The sequence below is a fragment of the Rhinolophus ferrumequinum genome, chromosome 18 (genome assembly GCF_004115265.2).
Source record: "Rhinolophus ferrumequinum isolate MPI-CBG mRhiFer1 chromosome 18, mRhiFer1_v1.p, whole genome shotgun sequence".
NCBI classification, from domain to species: Eukaryota; Metazoa; Chordata; class Mammalia; order Chiroptera; family Rhinolophidae; genus Rhinolophus; species Rhinolophus ferrumequinum.
In genome coordinates this window covers 25,152,390-25,172,246 of record NC_046301.1, presented here as the reverse complement: position 1 = coordinate 25,172,246, position 19,857 = coordinate 25,152,390, and the positions used below count along the sequence as shown (strand labels likewise).

General features: G+C 36.9%; 1 protein-coding gene across 1 annotated transcript in view; it reads left to right on the top strand.

The window, feature by feature from the left end:
• The window catches only part of DCHS2 (dachsous cadherin-related 2), a 201,137-nt gene that overhangs the window by 165,362 nt on the left and 15,918 nt on the right, over window positions 1-19,857 (top strand). Inside the window, exons 14-16 of the mRNA XM_033133525.1 lie at window positions 4,998-5,111; window positions 12,803-13,014; window positions 16,099-16,250. Coding sequence (XP_032989416.1) covers window positions 4,998-5,111; window positions 12,803-13,014; window positions 16,099-16,250 — 478 coding nt within the window. The remainder of the gene's footprint in view (window positions 1-4,997; window positions 5,112-12,802; window positions 13,015-16,098; window positions 16,251-19,857) is intronic.

The window sequence follows — 19,857 nt, the reverse complement described above, 5'->3', positions numbered from 1 at the left end:
TCTCTCAAGTCAATCATCAATTTAAGAAATATTTGCATTGTTTAGAAATAGTAAAAATAAAATTCTACAATCATTTACTAATGGACAGCTCTGAATAAAATGTTTTCATAATTACTTTACCTAAATAGTTCCATGATTATTGATTTTTATAATACTATAACATTAATAGTTGTATAATTCTGTTTTTAAACAGATAGTTTACTGCTTCTGTAGGTGTTGTTAGTTTTTAAACTATGTTTTTATAAAGAAAAAAAAACAAGAACATTTTACATGTTTTATACTTTTTGATACAATGTTAGACCTAAAGTGAAATTCATAAAAGCCTGAAAATGTCAAATAAAAAAATGAATTCTATATGTTTTACTTATCTCATAGGAATTGAATGTACAGTGTTACTTTTTATATTTTCCCATTTCTACTTTGATGTGAAATGAGAAGTAATTGTAAGTCTCATCTATATGCCCAAAGACAGACTCTTATTTAAAATGTGCATAGTAAGACAAGACCTAGGAGGACTCAAGGCCCTTCAGTTATTTCCTTTTTTTTCAGGCAGTCTCAAATTTAAACTTTGTCAAAGGAAGAACATATATCAATACATGCAGCTATTTGCTGACTCTGGAATTTGAAGTATTTTCATTGAATGAAATTCTTTTTGTGCTACAATTTCATTCGTATTATGAACATTTTATTTGCAATAAAAAATAGGATTGTTCCTTTTACGAGAGAGGTCGTATGTGATTCTTATACTCAATTCTGTACTCATCTTTATCCTTTTATATGCAAGTGATCTCCATGTTTTCTTTTGTAAATGAGCATCTAACAAGCATCCTAACCCATGCAGAAAAGGCCGTCAGCAAAATTGTATCTCTTGCCTGCATAGCTGCTTTTCTTTTTACTGCCGTTCTTAAAAATATATGACAAGCCAGTTGAAATAAAATTTCCTGTGTTTAAAAAACAAATTGTATCCGGAAGCACAGAACTGTGACTGAGTATTGAGCATAAAACATACTGCCCTACTGTGAAGGCGTATTCCTACCAAAAATGTAAAACATTTTTATATTAACAATATGTCTCCTCAAATGTAACAAAATAAGCATCTGATTATAAAGCAATTTGAAAGAGTTCTCAACATATGTGGTGTGGTAACTTGATTCCACCATGATTGATTAAAATCCTTTACTTTGTCACTAAATGATTTCATAACTGCCTTGAAAAGAGCAACAATTTGGAAACTCAATAAATGGTTTTTAAACTTTATCACAGTGTATGTTAAACATAGTGTTTTTAAAGAACATAATATATCCGGCTTTGGTTTTCCTGTTCTTTCTCCATAACAAATTCTGTTTTATGCCTTTTCCCTTGACTTTTCAGTTTTGCAGACAATATCACATACATGTTTCTACTACTATTTATAGCACTCACAGCATTTCTTTGGGTGTTAAGTGTTGAAAAGGCTGGTGGGGAAAGTATTGTCTATTCTAGGCCCTTTTCTTTCTTCTCTTCTCTTTAATGAAACACTTTTAAGTGTCTAGAAAAAAGATGTACCAATTTGGCTTGGGGATCATTTTAACTATAACCTCTAGCTTGTTCCCTGGGGCCTTTGTAGTGGGATTTATTGAGGAGGTCCAGCAGAGAGCTTGAATAGGTGCTTTTTTCCCCACTACTGCAAATCCAACAGTGATGTGTTATAGCATTGACTGATTTTTATTTTTTTAGTTGCTGCTGGTTTAAAAGGGTCCTGTAGGCAGAGAAGCAATTTTTGAATATCTCAGGCTAGAACTTTAGTGACCACCTCCCTCCCTTACTTCCTCTCCCTGTCTCCTCTATTACTACCCTTCTTCCCATGCTTATTAAGCACCTACTATGTATAAGGAACAAACTTTTGATACTCAGAACAACATGTTTGCATCTCAAAACAGTATGCTAAGCAAAAGGAAACAGCTACTGTATGATTTGCAAGTGTATGCAATTTTAAAGGGAAAACTAGTCTAGAAGTATAGAAATATATAGACTACAAATACATAGAAAACCTCCTCCACTCTCACAGAATTTAGTCTAACTTTTCAAGAGATGAGACCAGTCTCTTCAGCTGTGCTCAGTACAAGTCCATGGGTGCCAAATAAGTATCACCATCTAAGTGCTAGAAGGGCTGGTAACAAAAAGGAGGGACTCATCTTCTCTATCAGAGATGGTAAATGGGCAGACTCAAAACTATAGTCAGGATACAGCTGTGTTTTTTTTCAACCCATATGTGTTTGTTTGTTTTGCCCTAAATTACATTGTTTACTGACATATAGGAATTGGAAAAATAAATATGAATTTTTGAACTTCTCTTGAGAAAACAAGAATCTCAAGCATCCTAATTCCCGCTTTCCCTGCTAGCCATGATGAGCGGAAGCTGAGTGCCTTAGACACATCAGGCAATCTCTGGCCTCCTCCTCCCATGTATCACCTTCATTTGTCCATGCTTCTTGCTTTTACCCAAAGGTTTATGCATTAATACGTAAGCCCTGCTCTGTACTCATCTCTGACACCATGTCAGCACCTGTTTCCTTATGTTTCCTTTCGCTTTTCCTCTTGTGCCTAGCTGACACCGTCTTAGATCAGGCCCCCATTGCTACATATGCAGCAACTCAAGTGCCTCCCACAGAGTCCACCTCTTTCCCATCTCTTCCCACTCAGTACAACATGCATACGTTTAAAAATAGGTGGCATCCTATGAGGCAGGATGAAAGTAAAAGGAGAGGCAGGGGTCATGGCCAGAGTGGGAGTCTAAAGTAGATGCCATAAGTTACAGGCCTAAAACAAGAGGGTTAGGGCCAGTAAAGAAGTATGAAAATGTGTCTCAGAAGTGGTGGGTAAATAGAGAACAGAATCCAAAGAACAAAGATGAATTTAAAAGGGGGGTGGGGAATGGACAATAAGCATGTGAAAAGATGCTCAACATCATCAGACATCAGGGAAACTCAAATTAAAACCCCAGTGAGATAATAGTACACATGCACTGAGATGACCGAAACTGAAAAGACTGACACCACCAGTGGATAAGAAGCAACTGGAATTCTCATATGTTGCTGGCAGGAATATACAATGGTACACACCCACTAGGGGAAATAGTTTGGCAGTTTCTTATAAAGTTAAACATATACTTAGCATAGGTGTTTACCCATGAGGAATGAAAACGTGTCCGCACACTTTTACATGAATGTTTTAGCAACTTTAATCATAATAGCCCCCAACTGAAAACAATCCAAATGTCCATATACAGATGAATGGATAAAAAAAAAAAGTGATATGTTCGTTCAGTAGAATACTACTCTGCAATAAAAATGGAATGAACTCTTGATACAAAGAATAACATGCCTGATTCTCAAAAAATTATGCGGAGCAAATGAAGCCAGATACTGTGTGATTGCATGTATATGAAATTTTAGAGGCAAAACTAATCTAGAATTATAGAAAGAAGATCAGTGATTTCCTGGGGCCAGAGGTGAGAGAAAACTGACTAAAAGGAAATAAGAGAACATTTTGGTGTGATAGAAATATTCTGTATCTAGATCACGATGGCGGTTACACAGGTGTATATAGTCAAATCTGATAGAACTGTATACTTAAAACGTGTGTATATTATTATATGTAAATTTTAACTTAATAAAGTTTATTAAACAAAAAATACTTTAAAAATAGTACAGGCAGTCATAGGAGGGAGACAAATCGTCAAGCAGAACCGGAAGCAAAGCAAAGGTGAGTAGCACAGGCACAGGATGTTACAAATGAAGACAACCAAGTGCTAACATGGAACCCAATGGATTCTTGGGAACCTTTCCAGTGAAGCCTGGTTCTAATCACACTAGTTATCCTATTGTCTTTATTGCTCATTCTTCTTCCATGTTGGTAACCAGTCTGTTCCCTGTAAACTGAAATGACTTCCTTCTTTCCTCTCTAATTCCTACACATAACTCAAATTCTGTTTTTTCCTTCAAGTTCTCTCTGGACGACTGCTACAGTACCTTAGCGATTCTTGAACAAATTAGTATCATGCAGTTAAGAAATTGATTACTGTCTACTTGGGTTGCTTTCACTTCAAACTATACTGGAAACTGGTTGAAGGAAGATTTCTAACATTTATACATCAGTTACCTCCTTTTCCACATCCCACTTAATGTTCAGGGAAGTGTGTCAAAATATGTCTTTAATTTTAATTTGTCTACTTCTTTCTATCTCTCCTCCCACAATCCTAGGTTATTGTCTCTTACTTGGACAATATTGTCCAAATTGTTTCTTGCAATATTACTTTAATTGTTCTCTCTGATCCATTCTTACTCCTCTTTGTTCTTCACACAACAGTCAAAATGATATCTTTTAAAAGTAATTTCAGATTATTTTACCCCATTATTTAAAATACTTCCATGACTTCCCACTGAAATTAGAACAACATATGACTTCTGCTCCCACCTCGATGCTACCTTTCCTTCCACCTTTTCTCCTACTCACTGTGCTTCACCAAGCAAAGCTCTTTCCCAGCCCAGGGCCTTTCCAAGTGCTATTCTTCTCCTAGAATCCTTTTCTTGCAGCTCTTTCTATGTCTTCTCATACTTCAAGGTTCCACTGGAGTCTTCTGAGGCCTCTCCAAAGGAGTGTCACCTCCCCTGCAAAAGAAGTGTTTTCTATCATATAACCTTGTTTATTTCTTTCCAAGGTACTTAGCACATCTGAAATCTACCTTGATTATGTGTTTGTTTAATGGTTTCTTGTCTGTCTCCTCCCATCAGTTAATAACCACTGTGAGGACAGAAATCTTTTCTATCTGGTTTGTCATTACATATCTCTGGTAGTTAGCTTAGGATCTGGCTTATTGAAGACACTCTCTATGTAATCATTGAATGAATGAACAAATGAAAATGTAGTGGGCAAATAAATAACCAGTGTTTGCTCTTGTTTTTCCCTGAAATTTTTTTTTCCTAAAATTCTTTTTTTTTTTGACCTAATTTTTATAGGTACTCCTATTGTGACTGTAAAAGCTTTTGCTCTTGACTCAATTCGAGAGAACGTTAAATATTCAATTTTTAGTGGAAATGAAGATGGGGTTTTTTCTCTGTGCTCCGACTCAGGTAAGTCTTCTCTACCTTATAACAACTTTATTTCCTGCTTCATCTAATGGTACTTGTAATAAGTACCACCCCAAAAGAAACTCAAAATTTGAAAGGTAGAGATTGTTATAGGTGAATAATTTAAAAGGTAAACAAGAGTTTTTTATGGCAGCTGATGAGAAATTGTGGGAAATCAAAAACTGTTTATTTATTTACATGTACTTGTTAAGAATTCTTCATATTTCCAAATTAGATAGTTCTGATCCTACTCCTGAATTTTTGAAGATAAATTGGTTTCTACTTATAACTTACCCATCAATTTGGGAGAATGGGAGATACAATAGGAAGATCATAGATACTGTTTGAATTGAAAATAAGCACACATGTCTAGCCTTAGGGAATTTTCATCAGATTCTTCCAATTCGCCACTGAATGTCAACAATGCAACAGAAAGGAGTAGCTGGAAAGGTTTCTATATGGTGGTAAATAAATTACTTCCAAATACAGCATGTGTTAAATTTAGCTTCAATGAGGCCATTATTGTGTTTTAAACGAATACCAATTGATTATTTGAAACATACTTTTTCGACTAACAGCTATGTAGTAGATACATATCTACTGCTTTGTTGTCAAACCTCAAGAAGAATGTTTTAAATGATTTCTATATTACCATAGAACTGCCTTATTTAATCTGTACTACACGCACATGGGCAGAATTGAGAGGGGATAATTTCTTAAGCAAATCCCTTCCTGTCCAGGGTAGTGTTAATGACTTTTTGATCCACACAGCCTTTGGTCAGGAGCTTTCTGAGCTGATCTGCTAGAAGTCTTCATCTCTGTACCCCTTTATTTGATTACAGGGTGGTGCAGGAAGCCTGTTGGCAAGAGGGCCATTGCAAACATCATGAAGCTTTAAGTTTCTAGAAGTCCAGGTGCCTGAGGATTCTGGGAAAAGAGCTAAGATTAGAACCTTAGAAAGAAGGAGAGCAGAGTTTGCATATTTTCCCAGGATTCCCAAATCTTTCTGCCACCTCACTCTTGACATGGACCAGGCTTGGCCTTAGTTTTTCTAGAGTATCTTATTAAAATGCAGATATAATATTCCAAGAGTTAGTCCAAAAAGGTCATCCACAGAAAACTATTTTTCAATTAAATAGTTATTTATTTATGTTGAAATTTATTTCTGAATTTCATTGTGCAATAGCTACAAGATGATATAGTAAAACATGTAAAACCGTGTAATGGACAGTAGTAAAATAAAACCCATGTATTTGCCACCCATCTCTAGAGATGAGACGTTAGTACTAGAACCTCAAGAAAATACCCTGTGTGTCCATTCCCTCTCACATCTCTCTTCTTTCACCCCAGAGGTAATCAGTAATCTGAATGTGGTATTGATCACTGCCTTTTATGCATTACAATTTCCCCACTGTGTTAGAATCCGTAAACAATACGTTATTTAGTTTTCCCTTGATTTAAACATCGTACTGGAACTGTGCTGAAAGTACTCTTTGATGATTTGATTCCTTTGCTCAACATTTTTACTATGATTTATAGTGCGAAAACCTGGATGTACACATTTAAGAACAGCCAAAACTGCCATGTACCTGCTGCAAGGTTATAAAATAGAACACGACCACTGTCATTGATACTCCCTAAGTGCCCTGCTCTAATTGCATCCTTTCCCTTCACTGCTCTGGGCTTACCAATGTCCTGGCTTCAGGAATAATCATTCCCTTGTGACTTATAATCAGTGCATTCCTATGCAATGAAACTGTTTACTTTTACTTATTTTTGAATTACATATATATTTAAAAAATCACATAGCTCCAATCTAGAATTTAAGTAACTTAATCTTCAGGCCAACAAGGGCTTTCTTTCAAATTTCTCATAGCCCTGTATAGCTGTGCATTGTAGATAATAAGAATCTACTAAAAAAGTTTTCTTTTTTTTAAATTTACTTTTCTTTTTCTTTTAATTGTGGTAAGAACATGTACCACAAGAGCTACCTTCTTAACACATTTCTAAGTCCATAGTACACTCTTATTAACAATAGGCACCGTGTTATACAGCAAACCTCTAGAACTTACTCATCTTGTAGAACCGACACTTTCTCCTTGTTGAACAGCAGCTCCCCATTTCGCCCTCCTTTCAGGCCCTGGCAACCACCATGCTACTCACTGCTCCAATGACTTTGACTATTTTCTATAACTCGTATAAGAGGAATCATGCAATGTTCATCTTTCTGTGACTAGCTTATTTCACTTAACATAATGTCCTCAAGTTTCATCCACGTTGACACATACTCGTATGACAGGATTTTCTTCTTTGTGAAGGCCGATGAATATGCCATTGCATGTACCCACCACATTTTCTTTATCAATTCATCCATTGATAGACAGTTAAGTTATTGGAATTGTTATTTGAATTGTATTAATCGAAATATCAGTTTGGGGAATACCTATATCTTTACAATATTATGTTCTAATCCATAGATAATATAGAAAATCACACCAATTTTTTTGCTTAATGTATTCAAATAAAGTTTTAATCTTTTTCTATAGAAAGCTTGCATATTGGTATATTTTTTGTTAGATTCAGCCTCAATACTTTATACTTTTTCTTGCTAAAGTAAATGGAAAAATACTTTTTCTGGAAGTGCCAGTGTACATACTTGAATTGGATGTTATATTTTGATTTTGTATCTAGCAAACTTGTAACCTCTTATTAATGTAGATCTTTGTTCGTGCTTTCAACATACCTATACAATCATTACCTGAAAATAACTGTTTTCGCCATATTTGTTGGAAGTTATATTGCTATTTCTCTTCATTTAGTGGTTAGCCTAGCTATTTTAACATATATAATTAAAGTCTAATATTAATCAATATTTTGCTCCTGAATAATGCAAGAGTCTTAGAATTCTTTATCTTCAAATATATCTTCTTCAATTTACATAAACTTTTTTGACCACTATTTTAGTTATTTCAAATTAGGCATTATTAATATTTTAAAAGAGATTAAAATAAGATTTAAAAGAGATTATCTGCTTTTTTTCTACATGTTATTATTTTAGTATCATTTTCTTTCTGCCTGAAGTACATCCTTTGGTGAGGGTTTATTGTATTAAACTTTATCAAATTTTAGTTGTTTAAAATGTCTTTATTTAATCCTTGTTTTTAAAAGATATTTTTGCTAGGCTTAGAATTCTAAGTTCACAGTTCACATTTTCTCATCATGTTTAATATATTAGCTTACTGTCTTCTGGCTTCCAATTATTGTATTAAGAAGTCAGTTTTCAGTTTTTGATCTAAACACCATTCACTTGTATCTCTCTCTTTTTTTTTTTTTTTTTGAATTCCAGTTAGATAAATATTGGGCCATATCACTCTTGCCTGTATCTCTTTTTCATATTTTAAATTTTTTTGTCCCTTTTCTCTTCAGTCTAGGGAATGACTATATTATTCATTTCCAGAAGATCTCTTGGGTTATTTTTCAATTCTTCTTGGTCTTTTCAAAAAGTATGTTCTTGTTCCTTGCTCATATTTTTAAGCTTTTGTTATATATGTAAACATATTAATAGTTATGTACTCTGTATTCAGTAATTCCAGCTTCTTAAGTATTTGAAGATTTATTCTACTGTCTATGGATTTGCTAGCTGTCGTTCATGGTGCCTTGTTTCTCTGTGACTGTTTACTTGTTAATTATGAGCTTCTTATCATCCTTTAAACTTTCTTTAGGATCTTTGAAGCCTAGGTTGAGTTTGTGCTCTTTGGAGAGGATTTGCTCTCCCTTTTGCAAATCACCTATACACGTCATCAAGCAAAGACTAGCTTAAATTTAATTATTGAGGGTTTTAAAAATATATAGTTATGGTAGTATGCCTACCATAAATTCAGGCTTAAGCTAATGAATTCTTAGCAGAAAACTTTTTTCTCCAAAAAAAAGGTCAAGAAAAGCAAGTTTCTGTGCATCCATTTTTAATTTGTTTTTGTTTTAATAATGATCACTCATTTGAAGCATATTTAGCCTTTAGTTTCATAGCTTTACTCTGGTTTTCCTATTAGATCCTTCTTTTTTTGTGGGTTCAGGCTTCCTTTCTTTGTTTTCCATACCCTGTGCAGTTATCAGAGTTGAACCTCAAAGAACATTGTGTTAGAAACCTTTGGAACAAAAATGGGTTTTTGGTGATTGTCTACCTCCATGAATTACTGTTTTCATTTATTTATTTGTCCTCTAAGGATTCCTTACTACTGTACCAACTCAATAATGCGTGTCAATACATACACACATACACCGACACACAATTTATCAAGCACTTTAGTTGTTTTTATCATGGGGATCGTTCGAATATATAGTTTACCAACCACACTGTCAAGAAACATTTTTTAAAATCTTTAAGTATGATATTAAATTCATCTCTCATGCCACTTTTATCACGTAATCATTAAACTTATGTCTAAAGTTACCTAATATAGTTTTTATGAATGTATACATTTTAAACTATATACCAGTTAAAATAGAAAACTGGTATGTATAATAAATCAGTGAAGTTGAACTCTAAGGTTGTGGTCACTTTTCTTAAGGGTAAAAATGTGAGAAAACCATTTTATTAGTTATTGGTTAAATAAGTTATTATTAGATAGCTCTCTGGTGAGAACTGTGTTTTTGATTTGCACCAGAGTTTGCCCTCTGTTTCATAGTCACAAACCAAAGGTTTACTTTTGTAGCCAAACTTCTTGTCACTTGAGCTTCTATTCACTGTCTAAACCAGCAGGAATTTTTGAGTTTGGCTTACAATGTGTATGTCAGTAACAGATGGTAGTATTCATTGCATTATTTAGTAGATTGACATAAAACAAAAATGATCAAACTTTCAATGTTTCAAGGATGTAGTTTTAACAGGAGAGCATTTAAAAGCTTTTGGATAATATAAATATTTATCACATTCTGCTTTGAGTATATACAATATGCATGTGCACAGTTTGTGATTGACTGAAGTAACCTGAGTATGTTATCAAGCATTTAACATTTGAAGACTCTTGATATCATTTTGATGTGTATTTTGTAACTTGGACAAAAACTATATATGTACATATATCAAAAGGAAAATATTACTACAGTTTCATTCTCAAATTATTATATAACTGGCACTCTAACATATGAGAACGAACATGAAGTTGGTATTGTGAGGCCCTTAGTCTGAGAGAAACATGGACTTCTGCCCATACTATTAGTCAGAGCCCAGGAGTACTTTCATCTCACCGGTGACAGTAAATCCTTGATGTCTCTGAGAAAAATGCACGTAAATCATCCAAGGCAAAATGTGGATCTAGTAGGTGTGCCAGCCATGAATTATCTCACAGACTGGTTATTGTCTTTTCTACTTGTATAACTTTCACAGCATATGCCAATTATTATGCCAAAAATAAAAACCAAGCAAGGAAAGCATTAGAACTGCAGATCCATTCCAAGTGCAAAATTCCAATTATCAAAGCCGAAACACAAGCCTTTTATTAAAAAATCCACTTTGATCTGCACTATAATTGGCATACTTTCTACTAAGTGACACTGGCAATTTAGTATTGCATTTCTATTGTAGTTTTCCCTGACTAGTAGTAACAGCACATGATAGCAAGCTGAGTCCTCTGTTTGGTGGAGACAGAGCTCCAGATGAGAGCTTTGGACCCACCTCAGACTCGGGCTCCTCTGCTATTTCGGGGAACGGACTCAACCTTGTTTCACAGAGGTTTCTAAAGACCAGCTTCTTTCATTACCAGCTCATCAAAATCCAGCTTAATGATTCTCCAGCTGCCAATAATTCAATCTCTTCTAAATTTTTTGTCAGGGGTGTTGGTAACATCAGACTGTGGTTTGGAAAAGTAATTTGGTTTTAGTTCTGAATCGATAACTAAATCTGATGACAATAAATGGAAGTGATTTTATGTAATTTTAAATTTGGTAATGTAGTGAGATCTTCACATAGAATATAAACATTAATTTTTTAAAATAACAGAATAGAAGCTGTAAAATCCCCCAAACACTCAATACCAAAGTTAGAATACTAGAACAGAATATGTTCCCGTTAGCATCCAGATAAGTATGTGATAGCCTGAAGTTTTTTGGATTAGGTTGGTTTTCAGAGAAAGCTCTAAGAACTGTGGCTTCCGGGCCGTATCTGCAGAAACAGTGCAGGTTTTTTCATCAGAAGATCAAACTTCTAATAGTCCATGGCTATTAAGTTTTCTCTTTCTAGATTCAGAGCTTCTAAAGATATTAAGTCTATATCTGATGATAGAGGGGAAGAGAGACGTGGTTAGAACACTGGAATCTACACCATCTGACTGTGAAGAAACATTCTAAATACACACTAATATTTATTACTTCTCCACAGCAACCTCTGAAGTCATTATTAATAATCCCCATTTTACAGAAGAGGAGACTCAGCTCTGTAGAACCTGAATAACTTACTCCAGGTCACAAAGTTAGTAGTGGTGAAGCCAGGTAATTTACCTAAGTGAAGTAGCCAGGTCTAGGATCCATGCTTGGTTTCAGGTTTCTCAAACTCCAGAGCAGTGCTCATTCAGCAAATCTCCATTCAATGGAACTTCTGACAGTGAGAGCCAAGTAAATCATGATAATAACAATAACAATAAATTCAGTAACAAATTTAATTGCAAAGTGGAGGAAAAAACAAAGTAGAAACTAAAGAAGGAAACTATGTCGGGGAGGAAATTTTCTGAATTTGGGGGGAGAAACTTGAACATGGCATAACCCCCAATGGTCACTTCCTTGCCTAGTTATCCTTTTCATAGGACAGTGTAACAAAGGTTATTGGGCACCTTCTATATACCAGACCTCGAGCTAGGGACTTAGGATATGGTGATTTAAGAGATGGGTAACCATCCTCGCCTAGCAGAACCTCTAAATCACAAGGAGTAACTTGACTGAAGCAGGGGAACAAAATACAAGTAGGTGTTTGTGAATCCGATGGGGCATGACATAGTGATGGTGGGTGGTCTGGAAAGATCCCTGAGGAAGTACGTAATTGGGGACCATTCCAGGCAGATGAAAAATCATGCATGAGAATTTGAGGAACAGAACATTTGTGAATGTTATGACCAGAGCAGAGAGAGCAAAATGGAGAACGACACAAATGAGATTTCCGAGGTAGGGGACGTCTTTTGGAGGTAAAAAATGCTGAGGTTTATCATAATAGCTGTGGAAAGCCACTGGAGGGTATTACACGGGACAATGACAACGTCGTTTTTTATTATGTAATTCTGAATGGGGACTGGGTTGGTGGAGAGACCAGTTAAATGGCTAATGCAGGGGACAAGGTGGGAAATGGCAGTGGCTTGGAGGAGGCAGAAGAAGTGAAGATGAAGAGAGGCAGATTCAAGATATGTCTGAAAGATAGACTTTCCAGACACTGTGATGGACCAATAGAGAGAGAAAGACAATTTAAGAGATAGCACCGAGGTCTCAGATATTTTATAGCTTCTTTCCCTTCTGCATATTTGAACCGTGCAAATACCTGCATGCCCTCAACTTTTTCCACAGTGACCCCAGTCAGTAGGGCAGGGAGGCAGGCAATGGGAGGCTTTGACAGACAGGTGGGCAGTGAGCATAGGAGTTAAAGATGATGTAGGACTTTTTAATTCATAATTACATCTCTTTCTTTTTTTTTTTCTCCCTGGAAATAAAAATAGGAGAACTTACTGTGAAAGAACCCAGGTTTCTTGATTTTGAAGTCAGAAATGAAGTACAACTCATCATTTTAGCCGAAAGTAATGGGCATAGAGCCTATAGCACAGTGGCTGTCTTGATACTAGATGTGAATGATAATTTGCCGTGCTTTGAGAGAAGCATTTACCAAGTATCGTTGGCTGAGGGCCAGCTCTACAATGCTCACATCATACAGGTAACAGAAATACATCCTGTGCGTGTGTGTGTGTGTGTGTGTATGTGAATTACTATGAATCAGTGTACATCAATATAGCTAAGGCCTTTGTGTTTCCAGCACGTAAGTTAAAATTTCAATGTTTTCAGGGCATGTACAATGTTTGATGGATGGATAAGTAAAAGAAGTCTGGAGTTTCTGAGTTCACTCTTCTTCCTCTGTTCATTCAGTGTTCAATTCATACCCACCTGCTTGCTCTGGGAACTCTGCTGAACACTGTCAGGGAACCTGTAGGGGCACAAAAAATCAACTCATCAGTGCATGCAATTTAGTGGGCAAGTTAGAAATGTAAGTGTATCATTTAAATGCATATAATTAATGTTACAATAGAAGTGTGCATTTAATGTCATGAGAGAAAAAAGGAGACACAAACTCTTCCTGGTGAAAAACATAAGGTTTCGCAAAAGAATATGTGCACGAGGTCTTAAAGGGCAAGTAAGCATTTGTTGGGAGGACCTGCAGCCAGATGAGCGTGGACAGAGGCACGGACAGGTGGGAGAGCTGCCCATGTTTGAGATTTGCAGACGTTTCCTGTGTGACAGACACAGATCTGCTCTTTCATGCTGAGCCCCACGTCAGGAAAAAGCTCCCAGCCCTCAAAGAGAACTGCTCACCAGGTGGTGGTGTTCAGGCTCTAAAACCCACCCACCCTTGATAGTCTGTCTACTGCTCAGGACTAGTGCCCATTTTTACCTTTCTCCTCACCCCTGAATAGTTTTTATTCAAGAACCTGAACATTAAGAAGCCTACAATCTGTAGGAAATCAGTAGAAAACCATCTTCCTGACAAAATCAGCAGCAAAGTGGGACATTCCCTTTGGCCTCTATAACCTGGTTGCTGTGATCCAGCACCTCACCACTATTAAGCCCCATTCCTTCTGGCCTCGGTGGGGTCAGGTATCTAGATGCACTTTCTGGACAAGACCACCAACAGTTCTTCACTGCACAGCCCCCTTCACCTGAATAGACAGAGAGACACCTTTTCACTTCCGGCCCAGTTCCTGATGCACACATTCCCCTCTTTGGAGGCAAACAAAACCAGCCATCTCAGCAGTCATGGAGTTTTAGTTCTGTCCCCTTCACACACAGTCCAGGATACCCAGGATTTCCTACGCTAGTTTTGCAGCTATATTTTGTATAATAGTAGTCACATTGCTCCAGTCGCCAGCCTCTTCCAGAAGTGCTGTGCCTTCACTCTGCTGCCAGCCATGACTGAGATGTTTAAGAAAAGGGTGAGGGCATTTGCTTGTCCAATCAGCATCACCCCTGCCCCGCGAAACCTGTAAGGTAGGGATGACACTGTGGGGCCTACTTTGTCACAGAGGATCCCCGCATTGGGGCGCCGCTGTGTTGTACTTCTTTCTCACTCTCCTGGGGAGAGCCAGACTGCGCAGTGTGGGATGCACAAAGGAAAAGACAACTTTTAAAGCCCAGGTCCACCAAACAGGAGAGCCCAACCCACCAATTACTTCAAATTATGTCAAACTTTGACGGATGCAATGAACTTTTTTCCTCACATTTTTAGATCATTCATATCCAGGAAGGTAGAGCTGCCATTTTCCTATGGCCTGTTGAGATACACAGAAATATCAAAGGCTCTGGAGCTCATTTCACTTGTGGTAGTTACTTCTTGCTTTTTCCCACAACATGGCCCACGTGCCCTCCTTTTGGTTACAACCCCACAAACTTCCTTTAGGAACTGACCCTCCACCATGGGAGGCATCGCATAGGAGGGATTGTCAATCACAATAGTGATCTGCCCCCAACCTTGCCCCCCGTCTCAGAGAGATTTTCTCTCCATGGAAATTGAATCTTGAGTGGTGGGAATATCTGGACAGAGAAAAGTTAGGGCTGATTCATCTTGATGGTAATAACTCAAAGAAGCTGTGCCCCAGAGTTGTCCCATTCTTGTACCTCGCCTGGATGCTATCTTTCTGATACATTTCTTCCCAGTGAAGTTAGCCATAGTGGGTATATGTTGCTGGTATTCTAAAGCCCTAACTGATATGCCTCCTGGGAGGCCTACTTTGGAACACTATTAAGTATATGGCCTCAGGGGACGTGGTAGGCTTTCTTCTGCCTGGATACAGATGAGTCTCCCTTCCTGATCCCAAATGGAACTGTGTATTGCTGCCTGTCTGTACCAAATGACTGGCTGTGTACCCTGAGTGCCCCACTTGGGCCAGTCAGGATGCCCTAAAAACTCTGGCAACAGTGTGAAAGATAGGTTGAGAGGATAGGGAAGTAGAAGCAAAAACCCACTAGGACATCAGTATAATCACCTGAGAGAGGAAACAGGGGACATGAGCTCAGGCCAAGGCTGACGGGCATAGAGGATAAAAATAACTTTAACATTTTCTAAATTAATCTGTCAACTTGTTCATAAACAAGATCTTGAATCCACTAATAGTTTTATGATCAAAATGTAATGCAGACTAATAATATATCTCCATGGAGATTGATGCAAAACTGTTGTTTTGTCAACACTACTTTGGTAACTCATCACATAAATGATTAGGAGGTAAATTTGTTAGCACTAAATCTAGACTTTGTTTCATCTATTTAACGATCCTTTTTAAATGAGGCTTTCAATGTAATGTAAAAAGAAATCCACATATGGCTTATTTTACAGGCAATACTTTAAGGAAGTAAAACAAGCAAATGACAGATTTTCCTCCACTATGTGGAGGTTTCCTATATCATTTCTTTCCTTTTCTGGTGCTAGCTTGAATCCACATACAGTCCTGGAAATCTTCTATTCAAGCAAATTAGATTTTTTTCAAGTATTTTTTTCTTCTTGCCTAAAATTGTACTGAACGTTACTTGAAAATTTTTTGAATGAGTACACAGACTTGTTTCCTAATCTGTTACCTACTTATTATAAAGTGAAATGTAAGCTTAGCAGTCAGTCCGTGTTGCTTTGATCATCGTTTTTAAAATGTACTTGACAATCTGTGATTCTTCCATAATGCATTTCTCTGAAAAACAGACATAACCCCTGTTGCAGGTTAAATCCTTATCTAATGGAAGAGTTGCTTCCTCACAGGTGCTTGCTACAGACCTGGACAGCGGGTTGAATGGCCTCATCGAGTATTCCATTCTCTCTGGCAACCAAGGAGACGCATTCCAGATTGATGCACGGAGCGGCGTGATAACAGCAAATGGGATACTGGATTATGAGTTCACCAACTCCTACAGGTTTGTCCCCTGTTCAGATCCATGTGATCGGCTCTCTGCTTTATTTCTGACAACACTGCTGTTGCTTTGGGAATGACTTCCTATTATGTATAAGCTTAGTTGTAAAATGTGTTTTCTCTTTGATCCAACTTATGATCACCCTTTTGATATATAGAAAGAGTCTTAGTAAATATTTGCAGTTTTGGAAAAGGTGATGAGACTAGAGGAACTTTAAGGTCCCTTCTAGATTTTGTGACTTTGTGACGCTATTAAGTACTAAAGTGAGAGACTTAGAAAAGGACAATATTTGTAAAATGCCTACTGCATCCTAGAGCACTCTGCAAATGTTTGTTGTTATTGTTTTTTAAAATAGTGAAGACTGAATGACATTGTTCTTTTTAATTCTTTGTTTTTCATATATGAAATTATAATCCTATCATCAGGTCCTTGCTGCAGAACTGTGTTCTAATACAAATGACCTTAATAAAAGCACCTATTCAACATTAAATACATCTTTGCCTAGAGTCCAAGATGTGCCAGCCTTCTACAGAATTCTATAAAAGAGAATAGTAGTGTTACAAGTCTTCTAGGTATTGAAAAGGTCAGTGCTACAAAAGTCTAGCCATACATGCAGAGATATTTATGGCACCTCAGTCTGTAAAAGAAAAGGACTATGGAAAAAAAAATGTCCGTGAATGGGGAATACTTTAAGAACAATGGCCCAGTCTTCTGTGGATACAATCATATTTTAAAAGAGAAAGGTATATTTGTATGTGCCCATGAGGACAAAGCTCTAGGGTGTGTGACTAAGGGGATGAAATCACAATAGTGCTTATGCTGCAGGTCTGTGTGAGTAAAAGTACCCATCAAACTGGATGACTTCAGGAAGAAAACTTGAGAAACTGTTCACCTTGTTTGTCTCTGGAGAAGGGGTCATGTGGGAAGCATGGGACCAAAGCTTGACTTTCTTATTGTGCATTTTCATAGGCTTCCTATTTGTGTCATTTTTCTGTATGTTCTTCCGAAAGGCCTTGCACAGACAGTGCTTCCTTTAGTCCTCACAGCCACCTCCTGAGGAGGCTGAGTTAGGCATTTTCTCAGTCACTGAAAAGACAACAGACATACGGTGGCTTGCGCAGGGTCACGAAACCATTTAATGATCACGCGTGGACTGGCAGCCAGCTGTTGTGGTTCTGAGTCACACTGTTTCCACTGGACAAGCCACAGAGCTGACCTTCTGTTTAGGGTAAAGAACAGGAATGCAAAAGATCTAAGTGTTCATGTTCTCCTAGGCCAGGCTCCTTCCATGCTTTATGAGGAGAGTGCAGTATATGCCTTTGGCTGAGCAGTGAGAGCTGATGAAAATGGGATCTGTTACTAGGAGGACCGGATTAATTAACCTCTGGAAAACTTCCCAACTCTAAAAGTTTAAGTATTTAGTTCTTTTTGTTTAATATATTTCAAAATATCACTTCAAAATTATTTTCAAAGTTTAAGACCTTACCTGGTGTTAACTAGTTAGTAGCATTTTTTCAGTAATAGGATTTTTTTTCGATAATATTTTAGTGTAATCAATTGCTACAATACTTATTGTATAAATATACTAAATCTAATGGTATAAATACGTTATAATCTATCCTTGCCACATTGTTTCTATAGTAATTTTAAGCATAAAGCTTTTTTTTTCCTCTCCATAGATGACAGCAGGTAAATCTCAGCCTAGTTGCCACCTGAGTGATTACGAATTCAGAGATTATTGAAGTTCTGCTATATTCCAGGAACTAAGTATTTCCTGGTTGTAGACGTACTGTTACAATGTTCTTTTTACTCAGTGGAACATAATTAGCCGTTAAATCTAACTTCTTTCAGATTTTCCTATTTGCGTCACAGTTTCAATGTTCCCAACACTTAGATTGGTCCTAAAATTTGAAAGTGTCCCTCACCAGTTCTCTATAAGGAATTTAATTCAAGACTGGGAGAATTGAGAGAAGTTGAACTCAACACATACAGCCACAGAGACACACACACACACACACACACACACACACACACACACACACACACACACACACACACTGTCTCCAGTTCACCAAGGCAAGGAAATATTTTAAACCTCCTGCCTCTCTAGGTTCTCCCCTCCCTCACCTCCTTATGGCTTCTCTTTCCCTTTAGTGCTTTTTTCTGATATTTAAAGCAGTGGGAAATATGGGATGATTTCAGTGAATGCTTTGGAAAAGGTATCATTTAGCTTTTAACTTTACTTTGCAATATTGCTATTTTGTCTGATGGAGGAAAATATTCTCAATTCCGATACTCAGTTATAATATAAAATGAGAGGGAAAAGATATTGTCAGTTATGATTCTACTCAATATAAATGCACTAAATAAAAATCAAATAATTTTTAGTCCTCATGTTAAGCCACATGTAAGAAAACTCAGTGGAAATATGACAAATTATAAAATAGACATTTCATGTTCTGTTTGACTGATATTCCTGAATTTTAAAAACTATTTACCGAGCATGACATACACACATATGAAACAGTTCTCGTTTTCAGGGAGCTGGAAAATGGAGGGCCATTGTAATCCATGGCAGGAAGTATATTAATAATCACAATAATTTATGGAGCACCTGCTTTACATGTTAAATTCCCATAATAGACTTAATATTTACAGAATGAGGAAATTGAAGTTCAGAGAGGTAAAGTTAGCCAAAAATATGCAGCTAGTAAATGGTAGAACGGAGATTCTTGTCCATGTAAGTGGTCGTGATAGGGCTTCCTATTGTATCATGGGAATGAATCTGAAAAGCACATACGTGTATATTTACAAAACAGAAAAGAAAAATCTTTAAAAACTTAAAATAATAATAACAAGTAAGTTTTAGCTTTCAGTTTGTGAAAACACTTGTCTAGGTGTAAGCATGCAATAATTGGATTTGAGTCACTGTTTTCCACCACCTGGCTTATAACTGACATGGAGAGACATTTCACTGTTTAAGATGATACTTGATATTCATGTGAGCCTTGTAACACTTCAGGGCCAAGATTTTTAGTCTTTTGAAGAACTTTTCAAATGACCAACAAAAGTGTCCTAGGCAAATGAGAGTTAATTTCAGTGTTTAAAAATGCAATTTCCCGCATACACTTTCTAGGTCAAAGAGCAGTTATTGCCAGGAGCAATGCTGAACTCATACTCCCATTGAGTGCTCATTATGAGAGAAATAATAAAAAGCAGTAATATATGCAAGGTAGGAAAAGCCTGAGATGTTAATTATCTTTTCCTAAATACATGTCTCACATGTCTCATAAGCAGCAGGGCTGGATTGGAACCCGTCTATTGACTCCCCATGGAAAAGAGAATAAAAGACACTACAGGCAGGAAGCATGAGGAAAGGTATGGCTATGCCACTCACTATTTGGTGTGTTTGGAAGTAACAAATGGTACAGTGCACCTGAGTGCGGGGTATGGGAAAGAGACAGAGCATGTGCAGGAATAGGATGAAGATGGTCAAAAGGTAGACACTTCCAGTTACAAGAGAAATGAGTGCTGGGGGTATAATGTACAGCATGGCAACTACAGTTAACACTGCTGTATGGTATATTGGAAAGTTGTTAAGAGAGTACGT